Below are 18,657 nucleotides of genomic sequence, written 5' to 3' on the forward strand. Positions count from 1 at the left end.
AGGCTTTGGATTTAGAGTAACTAGGAGATAATGGCTAGGGAGTTATGCACTGAAAAGCAGAGCTTGTCAGGATGGCAACCATGTAGTAGGATTTTGGGAAGAGGAAGCAGTGAGTGGTACCTTTGGGTAGGATGGTACATCCCTTCGGGGAGCCGGTCTCTTGTTTTCATCCAAAAAGCTGTACTTGCAGGGACAGTTAGTCCTGAAATGAAATATTCATCTCTTTGCATTTTGGGAACAGAAACACAGTGCCTTGAAAAATGCTGGAAGTACTCTAGTCTCTCAGTAGGCATCTCAGAGAATTACCCCACTCCCCAACCTCTCCCTTTCTAATGTGCTGCTGCTCAAATGCTTTAAAAGTGTGATCCTCTTTAGAATTTTCTTCCCTTGTGCAACACCTCTGTTGTCCCCCCTCCATCTATTTGCAGTCAAGGGAGGAGGGTCTGTGTATCCATGGATACTCAATCACTTCTATTTAAACCAAGTAACTTTCAGTGCTGTCCATGGCAGGCATCCTTCTCCAAGGCTGGCAGAGCCCTGCCAGGGACCATGCTGGGTATGGAAACTGGCTCAGCTGTGCTTATTTACTAGTGCAGGCACCCACTGAGCCTTATTGCAACCCAGCTCCAGGACTTGTAAAAGCTTGGGTAACACCATCCATTTTGATGGAATGACCATCTTGCCTGCTGCCTTTCATGTGGGACAACAGCAATGAGGCACAGACTTGGCAGACACATCTGCTTGGCTCCCCAGTCCTGGAGGAAAGGAGTCACTGCCAGAAATTACAGGTAATTAACACTTGCCTGGTTATTAACGCCAGCACCCACCGTCAGTTAGCTTTTCTTCCTTCCTCTGCATATTGAAAAGCCAAGCTGAGCAGAGGATCAGGGGAGACCTCATCACTCTCTACAACTCCCTGAAAGGAGGTTGTAGCCAGGTGGGAGTCGGGCTCTTCTCGCAGGTAACAAGTCACAGGAGGAAATGGCCTCAAGCTGCAGCAGGGCTGGTTCAGGTTGGGCATCAGGAAGAATTTTTTCATCAAAAGGATTGTCAAGCATTGGAAGGGGTTGCCCGGGGAGGGAGTGGAGTCCCCATCCCTGGAGGTGTTCAAGGAATGACTGGGTGTGGCACTCAGTGCTCTGGTCTAGTTGACAAGGTGGTGGTTGATCAAAGGTTGGACTTGATGATCTTGGGGGTCTTTTTCAACCTAAATGATTCTGTGATTCTGTAACTGGTGGTGGGAGACGCCCAACATCCTTAGAGCCTTCAAGAAAATCGAGGTGCTGCGCTGCAGTAGGAGAGCAGTTTCTCTCCTTACAGCCACAATACTTTAACACAGCATGTGTTTCCCAGGTATTTGTTCACATGGGCTTTATTAACTCTCCTGTGAGGCCAATCTGCTTGCCTTTTGCATTTATAGAATCATGGAATGGTTTGGGTTGGAAGGGACCTTAAAGATCATCTACTTCCAAATTCCCTGCCATGGGCAGGGATGCCATTTACTAGATCAGGTTGCTCAGGGCCACATCCAACCCTGCCTCAGACAGTTCCAGAGATCTATCCCCGTAGTTCTAACATTTGGATTATCCTTTCTCGTTTTTCAAGCCTCCTGCCAAAGGAAGCAAAAAGAAACCCCCCAAAAGAAGCCAAGCAAAGCATTCCGCTAACTTTATTTGTCCCTTTTATGACTATTTCATATATTCTGTATTGCACCTCTTTTTAGTGCTTCTCTCCTCTGTTGGGAGTTGGTCCATGTGTCTTTTCTCTTCTTAACATTGATGTCTGCTGTAATTTCTGGTGGCAGTGTCTGAATTCTGTGAAAGTTGTGTCATCTTACAGTTCATGGTGGTCAGCTGACTTCAACCAGCTGCCTTTTCCTGCCCTGTTTAAGGAGATTCTCAGTTGGTGAAAAGCTGTCTTAATCGTTTCTAAAGCTGTTTCCTCAAAACTCCACTGTGTGGGGTATTAGTTGGATAAAAATATTGAAATTGGGGCATTCCTTGCCCTAATTGGAACTGACTACCAGGGTTAGCTGAGGGTCAGCCAAATATCTCTAATTCCCAGCTGTAGTGAGATATTGGAGCCTTCATCCCAGCACACTGGGGAACACACCAGAGCCAGGATGCATCAGACCTTTACAAATGTAAAACTGTATCTGCAAATGATCATGATTTTAAATGACACTATAATGCTATTAGCATCTGCCAGTGGAGAGTGCAAAAGGCAGACAAGCAGAAAGAAAGCAATTTGAGGGAATGCAAACGGGGCTGCTCTGCTCTTCCGAAGAGGAGAGATGCACAACTCACTGTGCACGATGACTTTTATAAACCCGGCTGTTCAACCTTACTCTGTCATTTGGTAACAGCAAATATAAGAACAGGTAAACATACAGGAATACAGCTGTGTCCACTCTGATGTCACTGAAGGAATAGATGCACTCACACATATTGATGAACATTAATTAAATTCGGATGTGATCCCTGACTGCAGCTGCAGTGCGTTATCTAGCAAATGACACTGCACAGGGGATGACAAGTCTAAATAGGAGCAAATACATTTCCATTTGCCCTGGGATGCCTCTGTTCCCCTACTTATCTCATGCCAAGGGGAGAGAGCTTGCTCAGCTTTCTCTGATGTGAAGCATCCCTAGGCTGGCGTCACTTTAGGCCAGTGGCATGGCTCCTGTGGAGTTAAGGTAGCTTGGGAATAGGGATCCACAGCTCATTCCCATCCTGCTGCTGCTTGGAGACTCAAACCCTTAGGGCACAGGTAATCCTGGACAGAATTCTGGGCAAGGAGGAGAAGCTTCTGTGCAGCTGGGAGGAGGAAGACCCAGCTCCAGGTAACCAAGAGGAGCTGTGACAGGCAGCTGCCATAATGATGTGACACAGAGTGACTCAGAGCCGAGTGAGCTGGGCTCCTGCTTCAGCAAAACCAGCTGTGCAGTGTGAGCTCAGAGCAAGCCAGTGTGGGTGTCTGTGCCCAGAAATACCTGCTGATGAGCTCCACACCCATTTTTACCACAGCTTCCCAGCCTCACGCCCCACGCTGGTCTCTGGCTTTTGTCATATCTCACTATGAGCCCTCGGTGAAGACCACACCCCAGCTGGAGCCAGCTGCACTGGGAACACGTAGCACTCCCCATTCTGCCTTTTCTTAGTAACAGATTACTGTTTATACTACAAAACATAGACTGCAAGGTGACAAGACCTGAAAAACGAATGAATCATGGCTGCTGAGACAGTCTCGTACTTCCCGAAGTGTGTGGTGGCAACTCAGCGAACACAAAGTTGCCATTACTTCTGGTTTTGGTCTTAATTTTCTATCCACCTGTGCATCACTGTGCTCCTAAGTGCAGCTCTCCCAGCTCCCTACAACAGCTGAAGGAAAGACAAGCGGACACATGCATTATTCCCATCCCTGCCAGCACAAATCAGCACACGTGTTTCGCGTCTGCTGCCAACCCGAGCTCTGAGTTTTCTGACGAGATTTCCTCACACACCTCAACAAGAGATGGTGCAAGTCACAGGGCGAGCTGCAATCCGCCCTACTGGTGTAAATCTGGGGCAGACCTGAGGTTAATAATGTTACTCTGCCTTTATGCTAATATGACAGCTGAATTTGGCCTCAGACTTAATGGGAATGTATTATTGTTGTGCCTCCTGACATGTCTGGATAACAACATTTATAAAAGCGAGTGATTATAAAGTCTGAATCTTTTAGTGAGTCTCCCACTGCCCTCAATAGGAAACAGTTTTGATTAAAGGTCAGAGAGTTTGACTCCAGATGAAGAAAATGAGAGAGGCTGTCAAGACAGCATATTTACATTTGCTGAGAAAAATCCTCCTCAGCCACATTTTGAGGAACATGGTGTATCCCTCCTCAGCAACCTTCCCAGAAGTATTCCTAATCTCACAGTGACAATTTGTTTGTCCTAATGGGATATTTCAGTGACACAGGGGGGCACTTTCCAGCAGAGAACACGTACTGTACAAAATGCAATTTTTTTCTGCTGGTGTTTTAATTACAGTGAAACCAAGCTTCACAATCACAGTGAGCCCCTGAATCAGAAAGCAAATTCACAATTTCTTGTTGAATTTGAAAGGGATGATTTATAATAGCATGAGATCATAATTAGAAGAGCTGCTACATATTTATTTGGTGTTTTCCCAGAACATATTGGAGTGTTAGCTGGTTCTCAACCAAACACTGCACTGAACAGAAGTTCTTTTCCCATTCCCTCTCTCCCAGTAAATCTGGATGAAGAATTCCCACTCTGTATGGTGAAAAATAACTGTTGCAAAACCTTTCCCTCTATTCCCATGGCCCAAGCTAATTTAACTGATGAATGGCTATAGATCTTCAAATGTTAAATTAAAGCCACCGTCCTTAATGATTTTCAGTTTCCTCGCTCTTTTACTTCTAAGCCCAGAAGGTAACTCAATTCTGCGGAAATGTTGCATTCGGGTTTGGAACCAGATCCTTATTTCTGTGGTCAAGTCCAAAGCAGAACTTACCTGCTGCTTCTTGCTGCCATTTCCTCCCTCATCTTTTTAATGTCGCGCTTGCATTTCTCAATCTCCACCACTTTCAGGCCTTCCACTGTCAACAAAGGAAAACAACAGGGGTGTTACCATGGCAAAAGTCGCGGGATCTCTTTTCAAAGAGCTTTAAACAGTGGGGTTATCCAGTGAGCCAGCAAGCCCTTACAGACTGCCTTGGTTCTCACACATGCAGGTGCTGCCAAAGCGATATATCTTGGAAACCCACAGGAATTCTCTGCTGCCAATTTAGTTAATAGCCACAGTATTTTTAATTCACAGAAGGGCTACAACGTCTCAGCTTTTCCAGGATTGTTAGCAGCAGTCGGCTGTTCTGGTGCCTTCACTTCTCTGCTGTAGAACACGAATCAAAGGAAATCCTGAGCAAAAAACCCCTCCCGCGATGGGATGATAAGCGCAGGCAAACACGTCCCAGTAGGATTAGAATTCCCATTAAGATAAAAGGTTTTAATCTGAAAGTTCACGCAGAGCATTAAGGAGCTCTGGGCTGCGTTGCTAGATACAGAAAAAAAACAGTGAGAATGCGGGAGGGAGAGAAAAACGCTGAAAAGTTTTGCTCTAATGATTGATTTCTCTCTCCTTTTTTTTTTTTTTTTTAGGCATTGAAAACCTGTCACTTTGTTTTGCCGATCAATTTTGTAATCAAAGGTTGTTTCTGCATGTGGCTCAAAAATCCTATATTTCCCTTCTGTACGTAACTGTGAGAGCCACAAGGCAAAAAGTTTGATTGCCTGTTTATGCAGCACACACTTTATTGTAGCCATGAGAACCCAACTCAGTGTGAGTATGAGTATTCTCCCTTTTCTTTCCCCCTCAGCTGGAGTATCATTGTGCTCAAGGACATAACACAGCACCATTTATTACGTATATGTCATTCATATGCACTCATTTCACAGCTCATTTGTTTACTGGACTCACTGTTTGCATGGACAAGCTGTGGTTCAGGGAACTCCAGGGAATGTGCAATCGGACAATCAGTATTCAGTAACCTTCTTGGAAAATCACAGTCTGAATCACACTTATCTGGAGAGCAGCATGTAAGTGATAAAAACCTGCCTTGAAGGGCACAACTCTGTAGATAAGCAGAGACCTCAGTTTTGTTTTTGTTTTGCCAGTAACAACAAAGGTTGCTGTTGGAACTGGGAAAGAGATGTGTATGAACCAAGCCCAAAATATTAGGAGAGGAAAGGGAAAGGGGTTTGATCTACGCTTGTTTACAGGAATATACTCTGTTTAAAAATCCCATGTGCAAATTTATATTTTTTTGTCTATCATTGTTACAAGCAATTCCTTTGGGTGATCACAATGTGATGCCACAGGTAAGTCACTGTCCTGCTCGTTCAAGATTTTTGTTCTGGCTACCTGGCTGCACTTTTTTGGGGTACTTTGTTCAACTGCTGATGACCAGCTCCAGCTGAGCCACAGGCCCTTTGCTGCTGTGTGCCACCTTGGTTCATTGATCCATGAGAAACTCATGGGTGTCCCATTTGCCGAGCTGTCTAAATGGTGTCTGGTGCCTGTTTGAAGCAGTGGGAGCAAAGCAGAGTTACCAGAGTGACAGGGAATTGGGGCAGGCAACTGCAGGGAGGAGTCCTGGTGCAAAATGGCAGCCCTGAGGATTTTTTCGTGTTGCATCTCCTTGGTTTTCATCCCAAGCCTCTCCAGGGGAGCAGAGAATTTACATAATTATTTTCTTAAGGTAGATGTGAGATGCTTACAAATTGCAAAGGGCTTTTGCCAGCTTCCCTATTCATGTGTGGGCTGCTGTGCAAACACTGGAGCAGAGTGAGTGAAGCCACGGGACAAAGCATTCCCAGTGCTTGCTCGGCGTGGACTCATTTTCCAAGGGGAAGTGACAAGCTTTAGCTGGGATTTAAAAATCAGTTAAAGAATTTGGCTCCTTGAAAACACATCTCTGACGTGGTCTCTAGGCAGGAATGGGAAGGAAGCTGAGAACATTCCATGTGAGGTGCAGATGTAGCGCTGTCATGAGCACTTATCCACACACACACGTCCCCTCTGGGGAAGAAATCCTGGAGATCACATGTGAAAGTGGTGGAAAAGGGATCTCTGAAGGAGGCAGGAGTAAAGGCAAAATAAAAGCACGATTCTTTTCACATTTGGCTTGCAAATGATAAATGGCCTTGTCATATGCACTGATTAAGGGGCCATTATATTATTCTGCAGCAAGAAATACCTTCTGAAAAGACCCTGTGCTGTCTAAATAAATCCTTGGGCTGAATCCAGCAATGAAACATGGCTCTTAAAGCAACCTCTGGGAGCCCAGCTCGAGCAGGGAGGTTGGACACTCCCTTTCTCCCACAGTTTTGCGTTTTAGACACAACAGCCAAGGATTCTTTCAGAATGCTGCAGATTTAGCCCCACTGCAAACTCTGGAAGTCCAATTTCGAGCAGATGGGTGCACTTGTAGACCTGCAACCTGGGGAGCTCCTTCCTTCCCACAGGCTGAGGCTGCTGGAGCTGGGACTGGGAGTGCTCAGGGAGACTGGCAGCAGATTGGTACATCAGATGCTAATTCCATCAGCAGAGAGAACCCTCGTTTGGGGACCAGGGAATTCAGTTCACCTGCATGGCACAGCAGCTCCAGGTAGGCTGCCTTCCCTAAACCAGCAATAAATTGCTGGAGTGTGCACGTGCACAACTTTTCCCTGCTGGCAGTGTCATGAAGTCCTTCCTTATCTCCCTCCACTGCCTTGGGCTGCCAATGCTGAAGGGCAGCATGTGTACCGGGGATCACCAGGGGTCAAAAGCAGCCCTTATCTGGCTGGGATGGTTGCTTCCCTGCGCTGCCAAGGAGATAGAAATACCCACAGGAACATTTGCCTCATTTGCTCTAGTCCATGGCATTTAGCTCTGAGGACTGGAGCTGGTCAGAAGTTTCATTGAAAATGCAGAGTGACTGAGCTAATTTCTCTCCCCCCCCTCCACCCTCTTTTGGATAAAAGAATAAATCAGTGGAGCCCTGGGAAAAACAGCAGCCAAACAGACAGGAGGAATTCCTAATCAGGCTTTCTGCTGGGTGTAGGCACACTGCAGGCTACCCCCTCCATGGACATCCCACAGCACCAGGAGCCTGAGGCTGGGCTGGCTACAGGGAGAGGTTCCCCTGCAGCTGCTCTTCGAAGAAGAACATTTTTTTCCTCTCCCTGCTGACAAAGGCATCAGTCTCACTGAGCAGCTGCAGGGTCAAGGTACCTTCTGGTTGGGGGGAAGTTTCAGGAAAACAACTTCTTCCGTGAACCAGAAACTTTTTCTTCTTTTTTTTTTTTTTTTTTTTTTTTTTTTTTTTTTTTTCCCAGCCAGCTCTAGTGGGAAAGTGCTTTCTGCAGCTGCAGTGCTGGGAAAGGCTCTGCCCACTCCTGACTCCAGTGCTGTGCACCTGCAAGGATGTGGCCTTTGTAATCGAAATGGTGCCGGGTGACAGCGCCTTATTCACACCCCTTCCCCGCCTCTCTGGGACCTATGTTCGGCATAACATACTGAAAAGAACTCAGATGATGCACGGGGGGGGGAAAAACAAATGAAAAACCAGAATAGGAGCTCTTTGACCAGGTGAATTTAACTTGGTTGTCGCACAGTAACGCGGTCGTGTTACGGTGCAAGTGTCTGACTGACAGGGAAGGAGGGCAGTGGTGTTACCCCTGGAATTGCAGACCAATTGCCCCAGGGAGTGCTTTTAGGGACCAAGAAGTGTGTGTGTAGAGGGATGGAGGGTCACTGCTGGGTGCAGGGAGGTGACAGGAAGCTGGGTCAGGGGGAACATGGGAGGACAGACCAGGGGGCTGGGATGTGGAAGACGGGGAGGTGGGCAGTAGAGACCTTCTGCCACAGGGACATGGGAACACGTGGCCCTGGGCCCAGACATCAGCAGAGGGCTCGGGAGCCCCTCAAAGGGGAGGCTGGGAGGTGATCTGGACACTGGACACCAGCCATCCCACCCTGTCCTCACCGTGCCACCACAGGCTCCCACCATCCCCACGCCTCATCCCACGCTGGCCTGCAGACTTTTGGGATCAACTGGGCCAAATTATGAGGGATTAGGAAAACAGAGGGGGCTGTGATTATAGCAGGGGTGATTCTGAGGCACCGGTTCCCACTGCAATAGGAATAAAGGGACACTCACATTCAACCTTTTTCTCCAGCATTGCCAAGTGATTAGCTACTTCCGTTTTCAGCTCATTGATTTTAAAAACCCTGAAAAGAAAACCCTCATGTATTAATGTTATACATTTAGTGCTGCACCTACCCTAGGTACTAAAGGACTTCTGCTAGAAATGCCTATATTTTTTTCAGAGGATGGGTCTTCCCAACCACGGCTGCCGCAAGGAACAGCAAATTTTCCATGGAAATGCTAACATTTGGGCAGAAAATACACCCGGGTTTAATTTGCAGAAAAATTAACAGCCAATGATCTTTTTATGGCCCTGGGAATGTACTGTGGCTCTGCAACACTTCATCACCCCCTCTCTCAGCAGTGAGTTGCCATTGTAACCCCCCAGGGAAGCAAAGTTAAATTGATAATGCTTCGTCTAACAGCAGCGTCTTGGTGTCTGCACGCTCTGAAGCCCTCCTCCTCTCCTCCTTTTGAGTTACACTGGTGATTTGCTGAGCTGTGGTGGGATTGATCTGTCTTATTGAAACCAGCTGGAATGAAATAAGCAGCTGTACAGATGTTGAGAAATCCTCTCGGAGGAGAGACATTTTTGGGTGATAAAGGGGAAAACGAAACAAGTCAGATTATTCGACTGTTCAATGAATGAGCATTTCTTTTGCTTCCTAAGAGGGAAGGAGCACAAGAAGAGTATTTATATTTCCTACTTCATCTCCTTTTCAGATCAAAGATAATCACCAAAATCACTTTTGGTTTAAGCTACTGTATTGCTGTCGGCAGGAAATAACACGTGTCCCAGACCTAAATTTGGCAGACAGAGTGGGATTTGAAAGAGGTCTTAAATGCCCCTCTGCCTCCTGTGAAAATTTCACTTCAGGCTGATAAAAGAAATAGTATTTTAAATTAATAATGATGTTCAACTTCTTACCTCGAGAACTGCTCTGCAATCTGTCCCAATAAATTCTGGAACAATTCTTCTTTCTCTGAAAAAAAAATCAGAGGGAGGCATAACAGAAAAACAGAGGAGAAAGGATGCCTTCAGCTCCCCTGCAATGTGGTGTCTCCAGTCTTCCAGCTCTGGTGGTGAGGCATTTTGCCAAAAAATTGCTCTGGTCCTTTGAACAGTGACAGGGTTTGGGAATGACTCCTTATCTCACCTGCAGATTACAGTCAAGGGTTCTGGGTCCCTGAGAGTTGGCTTTCTTTAAGGCAGCACTCTTTGGATAGGAGACACCTTTCACATTTCTTGGGGGGAACACCCAGAATCGCTGTCCAGGTTTGAAAGGTCTGGCTCACAATTACCGCCCCTACACCATCAGAACACTGTGACAGAGTGCCCACTAACAACGCTACAGTTCATAAACACACAAAAAAATATCCAGATTGCCTTTTAGTTTTACTCTGGGACATTATTTTGGCGCAAATTCACAAGGATCAAGCTGCTATGCATTAACTTCAGACAAACATGAGATGACAAAGTGACTGTCCTTTAAGAAGGAGGTCCACCCTTCCTGGTTTGTGGGATGGACACAGCAGGGTACAAGCTTCTCAACCCCTTTCCCTTGAGAACATAACTGGGACAGAGCTGCCACAGGGATCCTGTCAGGATCTCATTGCTTCCTGAGCTACTGCAGCAGTGGCCACACTGGGAACGCTTGTGCCAGCAGCTCCCCACCTCCCACTGCCAAATCCAGCTCTCAGGCTCTTCAGCTGGCTCAGGGGAAGCCCCAACCTCTCCCCAAGACAATCACAGGACTGCAATCACTAACACAGGGAAAATCAAACAAGCCCTTAAACCAGGACTCTAGATTTCGAGGGACAGTACACTTTAGGAAGGAAGACGTGAGATAGTGATGTTTTCCCACCTTTCAGTGTGTCCACACTGTGTTCACACGGACGGGGGGGAAGCATAAATCACCTTTGCTGAACTGTGAGCTGCTCTTTTGGGATTGCTCCCTCTTTCCCCCACCAGCTAACGCAAACTGCACTGTGCTGCAGTCATTCCTGCTCCTGCACTGGGGTGTACTCTTAGTTTCTCGTGCCCAAGGAGAGGAAATGCTGAATGCACTCATATACAGCTCACAGATTACAGAACACCCATTTGTACCCCACTTAGAAATACCCTGATGGCATTTCTGCAGCTACTTCATGCCCTTCCCCGAGGGAACACGATGCCTCACAAGCGCAATCACCCAGGCAAAACACATCAGGCAGAAATACAGCCCAGCATTTACAATGTATTTCTAAATAATAGCTCTTGTACCTGTTGAAAGGATTTGCAATTCTGCAGGTATTAGAGGTGTCAGAAACACTTGTCAAGAGCATTCATAGTGCTGGTCAAAACAATTTGGCTGTTACCCCTGTGTCTCTAAACTGGAGCAAGCAATCTGTGCTCTGCAAGTCTCAGATCTAATTCCCTCTTTTTTTTTCTTTTTTCTTTTGCTATGATCCAGCTCCCAGTGGAGTGGCTAGCAGAGCAAAGGAAGAGATTAGTTCTCTTCACAGAGACCCATTTTTCAGTTTTCCCACAAAACCCAAGCGCTAAAACAAAGCAAATGCCACGTCCTATTTAAGGCAGGAGGAAAACTTACCGTGTGCTGCACCTGGGATGGCACCCGAGTCAGACAGTGAAAATAAGCGGAGAAACCCGTGTCCTCTCACTCCAATGCTGCTCAGCCCTCTGACAGTGGCTGTAGCGTGCCAGAGACTGACAAGTTCCCTATAAACACCGTTCCAGTAAAAAAAAAAAAACCCAACAATCTTACTTTCACTCCCTCCCCCTGTCAAAACTCACTTGGAGTACTAGGAAATTCTCATCCAGGGAACAGTCAGCTGCAATCTGATGTTTATGGATGTAATAAAAGACTTTCAAAATGAAGATGTATGTTTTTATAACCCTAGGGTGCAGTAAAGATATATGACTAAGAGTGGCAGTTCGTCTCATCTTAAAGAGACAAAGATCCATTTCTCTGCCCTGTTCCTTTCTGAGGGGGAGACCTCTGGTAACCCCTGTTTCTGAAGGAAATGAGACGTTGTTCCAAGATCGTGTAGTCTCACTTGTCCCCTCCTTTGTAGAACAGGAGGGTTAGGTGTGCTTTTACGCTCTTTATTACCCTCTGTCTTCTTTTTTTTATACGTCTGGGCAGGGCTGATAGCCCAGGTGCACACAGATACCTTTTCCCTCAGCTTCTTCATTTCTTTTGCTGTGATTCCCTCTGTGAAAAGGAAATCCTACTGCATGTAGCTTGGGTACCTTGCCCAGGGTTTCCTGCTGCAGCACCCCAAAACCCAACAGCAACTCTGTTCTCACCTCACCCCCCCACAGCAGCACCGTGAACGTGCAGCGTTTGCAAATGCAGGCGCTCATCAAGTCAGATTTCTGCACGACACACAGGGTGTTTTACACCTGACAAAAGAAAATCAGAACCCACCCCTCCAGAAGATGCTGCAATCGTGTAATTCTGGGCAGGGGATGGCCGGCTCAGGCTTCCCCGGGCTTCCCATGGCTCATTCCCGTGCTCGCTGCGGGCACAGGGACTTCGGCTCCTTGCCCGTTGGCCTCTGCCAATCTCAGCAGGGAGCTTGGCTGGGACATCACAGAGGAAGGAGCCATTTTGCCTTGTCTCCAGCAGGTCAGGGAAGAAAGCAGGTGCGGGGCAATATGGCAGGAGCATTTTTTCCTGTGACTCCCACCGTGGCCGGATTGGAGGGCTGGCAGAGAGTGCACACCTTCCCTGCCGGGCGGGGACCAGGGACACGCTGAGGCAGCTCAGGTTGCCCTGCACTGACACAGATGGTTTATTACCCACTGCCAAGTGCCCTCTGCTTTGCACCGCCCTGCTCAGCAATAACTCTTCCTCTACTCTCTTACCAGCTGGGATCAAGGCCAGGGAGCCACCTCCATCCTCCCACTCTCCCTGTCTCCCCTTGCCATCCTGCCAGCCCCAACAGGCTGCAGGCAGGGACTGCATAGGGTTTGGGGAGGTGGCTTGGTTTCCCTCCATCTTTTCTGCTGTGGCCAAGAAAGGCTGGAGCATGGGCATCTCCCTCTCCCTGCCAGCACCAGGCTGGTGAATTCATAGAATCATAGAGATAGCTAGGTTGGAAAGGATCTCTGAGATCATCAAGTCCAGCCCTTGATCCACTACCACCGTGGTTACTAGACCATGGCACTAAGTGCCACATCCAGTCTCATCTTAAAAACCTCCAGGGACAGAGAATCCACCACTTCCCTGGGCAGCCCATTCCAATGCCTGATTACCCTCTCTGTAAAGAATTTCTTCCTAATGTCTAACCTAAACCTTCCCTGGCAAAGCTTAAGACCATGCCCTCTTGTCCTACTGACAGTTGCCTGGGAGAAGAGATCAAACCCCACCCGGCTACAACCTCCTGCCAGGGAGTTGTAGAGAGTGAGGAGGTCTCCCCTGAGCCTCCTCTTCCCCAGGCTGAACAGCCCCAGCTCCCTCAGCCTCTCCTCACAGCACTTGTGCTCAAGTCCCTTTACCAGCCCTTGTTGCTCTTCTCTGGACCTGCCACATTTCTCAGAACCGATTCTGCCTCTGGCTTGGGCTTCTGTCTGAATTTCACTTTTCGTGGTTTGTTTGGATCTAGGTGGTCAGGGTAATTAAAAAAAACACAGGTGGACAGAAGCCTCACGAAGGGGTGTGGGCTTCAAGCCCACCTCCGTGAATCACATCATATGGAGCACTGAATTCACTTGGCAGCCCAGGTTAATTTGGGTTCCTGCACACAATTTCCCAATCAGGTGAGTAATCCTGAAGCAGCTGGCCTCGTCCCAATGCAGGCATCCATGTGGGAGATGCATGCAAGGAGCAGCAGACAGGAGGAGGATTTTGGTCTCACAGTCTCTGCCTCTTTGGTCTTGCCTGAGCTGCAAGTGTGAATAAGCCTCCAAAAGGAGAACAGAGATGTTCCAGAATAAGAAGATTTAGACACAGTGACAAGCTTCTGCCTCTTCACCAGCAGCAATCTGCACAAGATCTTGTGTATTTAATCATACAGGGGGGAAAAGCAGCCCCTGCAGATCTCTGGTGCAGTCACTGGTGGGCTCAGTAGTGGTGGGCAAGGCAGGGTTAGCACCAGTTCAGACCTGGGCCCTCTAGCAGGCAGCTACACAGGTCTTGGTTGTGCTGTTTCTCCCACTGCAAGCCAATATTCCTGGGGAGAGACCCTCTGTGCAGGTCCTAGAGAGCACATAAGCTGAAAAGGCAAATAACTGAGCAGTAAGTGGAGTGGGAGGTGAAGGCTCTGCCTATGGCCTCAGGCTGGTGATGTGGCTCTGATACATGGCCAGGATCCTGTCACTGGGCTGCTGAGCATGGAGGGGCAGGTGGGGAGCCCTTCCCACGTGCTGGCCTCCACCCCAGTCAGGCACTGCTCTCTTGGGTTTGCTCACTCATTTCCCCAGGGATAGGGGGATGCTTGTTTTGAAGGATCCACCAGAATAAGCTGGAGACAGAGGTGCAGAGAGAACTTGGGATAACTCAGCACATCTTGTGCTCTTTCAGGTCGCATCCCTGGTGAGATCTTTAATGATTTGTTCAGCCGCCCGAGTGCTTTGCTGCCCTAACTTTGGAGCAGTAGGAAAGTCCCTGTGCAGGTTTTCCTGCAGCAGATGAGACTCACTTGATCTTCCACAATAGCTCCTTTCTCTGCACTATCAGAAACACGACAGAGTCCAATTTTATTTCTCAAGAGCGTACTGCTAGTAGGATTTGTTCATTTAATTGTCATCTCCATCAATATTGCAGAGTGCCTGAATCCTGCTAATTGGAGTGACAACATAGCCATTTGTTTGTGAGTTTTGAGCCAGTTCCGCCACGAGGACACAGACCAGAGCCCTTCTGCTGTCGGGAGGGAGAGGATGCCAGCTCAATGGGCTTGGGAGTTTTAACACCCCAGAGAGAAGGAAGGGTTTGGCACTGGGGGGTTGATGCTCTGCTTGGACAGCCATGTGCCTTCTGGTCCAGGGCCACAAGAGGAGGGACAACACGTGACACGACAGTCCCACAGGCTCAGAGCAGCTCAGCCTTTGCCTTTGCCTTGCAGACAGCTGACCCCTGATACAACCACTGTATCCAACCCTCACTGGAATAATAATTTTTTTATTTCCAACGGTCTCCCGTGACTGTGGCCAGGAAATGAAGAACAGTTTCTTAGCAGGACTCTGGTGGATATCTCCTCTGCTGGATAAAAGCCACTGCTTATATTTTCCTCCCGAAGGATCATATTTTCCAGTCCCACCTTTTACAGTCTTTGTTCTGTTGAAGTGTGTGTCATTCTTCTCCAGCTGCCTGGGAGACTGATGAAAAGAGGTGCATTGCCTCCCACTGCTGTGAAAATTGGGATGATCCCCTTTTTGGCATGTATTTGGATGAGTTGCTTTGGGAAGCAGAATCACACAGGCAGAGTTGTTTAAGAAGTAAAGACTAGAACAGAGCTGGGTTTTTTTATTCTTCCTACTCTCAGCAAAATGTCAGGAATGCTTAAGATTAATGACAACCCATGTGAAAGAGAAACAGATACCAAGGAACATTAGCTCCATCACACTCAGTTCAACTTTCACCCCCTTTCCACAGCAGACTCTGTCTTATGTTTTGGCAACCTGCGGCCAGAATTTTTCTTGCCCTTTGCAGCTTAGATCTTTGGAAATCCTTGTTTTATAAAATGCAGGGAGGGAAGAGAGATCTCGCTGACACAGTGAGCTATGTTCTGCACAAAGCAGAGCCATGTGCTGTCAGCTGGGGATGAAGAATGAGGGCCTTGGGAGAGTGCGAAAAGTTATACACAGTCTTGTAAAAATATACGGTTAGCTTCGTGTTTGGGGAATAAAAAAAAAAGAGGTAGATTTTCTAGAAAGCCCTTCAATCAGCTTCCCAGCTGGTATGACACAGTGGCATTCCCTGGTAGAGCCATGCTGGCCCCATTTGCTGGTCTTTGTCTTGGGGCAAATGGCTACAGGTTACCCACACCAGCTGGCACACAGGGTGTGCACATGCTCCACCCCACCTTTTCTGATCTGATAATGCAGATACTGCACTCCTGGACCAGAAGAGTGATGCTGTTCCAGCAGTTTGTCACAAGGAAATAGCTCAGGAGACACCTTCTTTTCCCTTGGCAGCCATGTGTGTCCCTTGGCTTTGACTACCTCCTTCTGGCAGGAGCGGCAACCACTGCTCATGGCTTGTTACAAATCTTAACTGTGGTTAAGATCTTCCCTGTTTCATAGCCCCTTTGTTCTTTTTGCTCTCCATTTGCCTTTGTCCTCTGCATGCACAGGCTCCCTGCTGTTGCCTCCCTGTCTCCCCCACATCCTCCTACACCGCCTTGCTCTGCCTTTTTCCCTACAGATGTTTCTGCCACAGTGGATGCCTCATGGAGTGGCTTTGGTTCCCTGTGCCTCCCCATCTAAAAGAAGACAGTGCTGTGAGGCATTTTCTTACATAATACAGGAACCTAAGCAAGAACAAGGGGTGGGACTTGCAGTGAGAGTAAGGAGGATGATGAGGTGGGACCAGCAAAACTGCATCACTCCTGTCCCAACAGACTCACCCGTTCCTGCAAGATGCTTTTTCCAGCCCCAGGCTTTCTGTCTCACTCTTGGTCTTTCTGTGCACTCTGTGTTTCCAAGATAATCTTAACCTCTTGCCCTTTGTCTCTCCTATCTTCCCATTTTAGTGCTCCAAACAGTGTCCCCAGCTGACATCTCCTATCCTCCTGCAGTCTCTGCCTCAGCAGCTATTCCCTGTAGCTCCACAGTGCACAGGCTCAGGCTCCTGCTCAGGCTGCATTGATGTGAGTGACAGAAGATACTGCATCTGCACAGATGAGCAAAACCACGAGCCAGATGCTCGACAGGAATTGCCCCAAGCAAATGTTCTGCTCCAGTGTCTGAGAGCTACAGGGCTGAGCATGACACTGGCACCATTTCAGTCCTGTCTGTGGAGTACAACAGTGCTGTGGATGAGGAATGTGTTCCAGATGTGTTCTTTCACCCAGGCCTTCTTTAATCTTGTCAGGTGTGTTTAAATATTTATCACAGTTAGAGCTACCATGCCCACAGCAGAAATTATGTTCTCTCCTCACCCATTTGGAAATAACATGGGGCTCAAATGTTTTGCTCAGTTTTCCAGCAGAGCTTTGCTGAGAGATGAATAAGTTTCACAAAACACTGCAGGACAGGCTTTCACATATTGCCTGTGTTGCCTAAAAAAACCCCACTGCTCTGTGCAAGACTTTTCCAAGGGCATCAGGAGTGCTGAGTCAGACCAGGACGAGGCATGGGGAAAGTCCCCTGGACCTCAGCCATTCACCTCACCCTCAAATTCTTTGAAATCTAGGGACATTTTTAAAGCTTCCCTCCAGAACACTGTGATCAAACAACCTTTATTCTGCTGTAGCCACAACCATGACAACATCACCTTTCTTTCTTCCATCATAGCCACATAATTTCCACATACAAATGTTCACAAATTCAGCGGTAGTAAATTAAGTACAAAAGGGTTGTTTTACCTGAGAGCTGCTCAGTGCCAACAGGTATCACTTTGTATGGAGACCTGGAAGAGTCAGAGAGGGTTGATGTTAGCAACACTCAAAATGCAGTTTGTATTTCGGGCATTTTTCTGGACCCACGACCCTCTGATTTACTAGAGACAGAGGGAACCTTATTGTGCTGTACTGCCATGCAACAAACACGGCAAAAATGCCTCCTCTTTGGCAAGCCTTGACATCTTGTGGACTGAGATGGTGAGAAAATTTGGTAGGTCAGAAGGGAGCTCCAGTGGTGGGGATCATCTTTTTGCTCTGTCTTCACACATTGTCCTGTGATGCAGCTCCCTCCCAGTTGCTGGGGCTCCACCACAGGGTATCAGTGAGAGTAATGGCAGTGATAAACAATAATGAAATAAGTAATGAAGGAGTAACTGCCAGCAGTCAGTGTGAAACGGAAAGTGCCAGGCTGGACAAGCAACAGGAAACCAAAGAGGAAAAAGAGAAAGGGATCTGGAGACGGGAAGGGCCAAAACCAGCATGGGAGAGACCTAAACTCATCAAAGACTTGGACTTCGCTTTTCAAGTAGCCTCCTGATTGCGTCCTAGCAGAGCAATAAGGAGTGGGGGAACAAAGGAGCTCAGAGCCTTGACAGCAAACAGGGAGGGATGGCAACAGATGTTCAACATTAATTACTCGAAAGCGGTATTTTATCCTCAAATACTCCTGCTTTAAAAACAAGTAAAACCCTTCAAAACCAGCAGGCATTGGGGTTATAGGCCAGCAAGCATTTCCTTCTGTCATCCCCCTCCCTCCAGGGAGTTGCTCACTTCCCACTGCACACAAAAGGCAGGCGACCACCCCCCTTCCCTTGGGTTTGGCCCTGGTTTTGTAGAGCAGGTGGAGCAGGATTTACCTCTCTGTGTTTGCAGGCATGGTCGGATCGATGGACACCATGCAGTTGTCCGCCGTCAAAAGGGAGATGGTTGTGTTCCTGAAAAGCGTGTCCCAAAGAGGATTATTTGACCTAGAAATGCCTGATGAAATCCTCTCCCTGGCCTGGAATTATCTGGGACCTGTGTTACCTCAGTGCAGAAAGGGTCAAAGCACAAGACAGGGCAGGCTTGATGCTTCAACTGCTTCAATTACCAGAAGTGTTTCTGGTAAAATATAAAGCATGACCATCTTTGATCTCAGAGCAGACTTCTCTCCCTGCTAACTCATTTATTCAGTTGACTCATTGACTAATCATTTCTGTGAAAAAGCTGAGTTTTTTGATACATTGACTCAGCAGCTCTGTATTGACTCATATCGTACAAATGATTTTACCAAAACAAACAAAACATATGAGGTCTTGGTTGTTGTTTTTCAATACTGTGCTAAGTGTGATCTCATAGACTCAGATGTAAACCTTGCAGGTTTACTTTGGCTCCAGGAGCCTGATTGAAAATGCA

General features: G+C 47.6%; 1 protein-coding gene across 3 annotated transcripts in view; it reads right to left on the reverse strand.

Annotated features, from left to right (window-relative positions):
• The window catches only part of PDE9A (phosphodiesterase 9A), a 50,830-nt gene that overhangs the window by 17,048 nt on the left and 15,125 nt on the right, over nucleotides 1–18,657 (reverse strand). Inside the window, exons 3-8 of one of the 3 annotated variants that reach the window (XM_027742017.2) lie at nucleotides 18,120–18,197; nucleotides 17,227–17,270; nucleotides 9,623–9,677; nucleotides 8,707–8,777; nucleotides 4,518–4,602; nucleotides 121–202 (exon numbers count right to left, since the gene is read on the reverse strand). In XM_027742017.2, coding sequence (XP_027597818.1) covers nucleotides 121–202; nucleotides 4,518–4,602; nucleotides 8,707–8,777; nucleotides 9,623–9,677; nucleotides 17,227–17,270; nucleotides 18,120–18,197 — 415 coding nt within the window. Of the gene's footprint in view, nucleotides 1–120; nucleotides 203–4,517; nucleotides 4,603–8,706; nucleotides 8,778–9,622; nucleotides 9,678–11,285; nucleotides 12,791–17,226; nucleotides 17,271–18,119; nucleotides 18,198–18,657 lie in introns of those variants that run through there. The other 2 variants (XM_027742018.2, XM_027742020.2) reach the window with 2 other exon arrangements.

The sequence above is a fragment of the Pipra filicauda genome, unplaced genomic scaffold (genome assembly GCF_003945595.2).
Source record: "Pipra filicauda isolate LSUMZ 115617 unplaced genomic scaffold, ASM394559v2 scaffold18_size4552066_pilon, whole genome shotgun sequence".
Lineage (NCBI taxonomy): Eukaryota > Metazoa > Chordata > Aves > Passeriformes > Pipridae > Pipra > Pipra filicauda.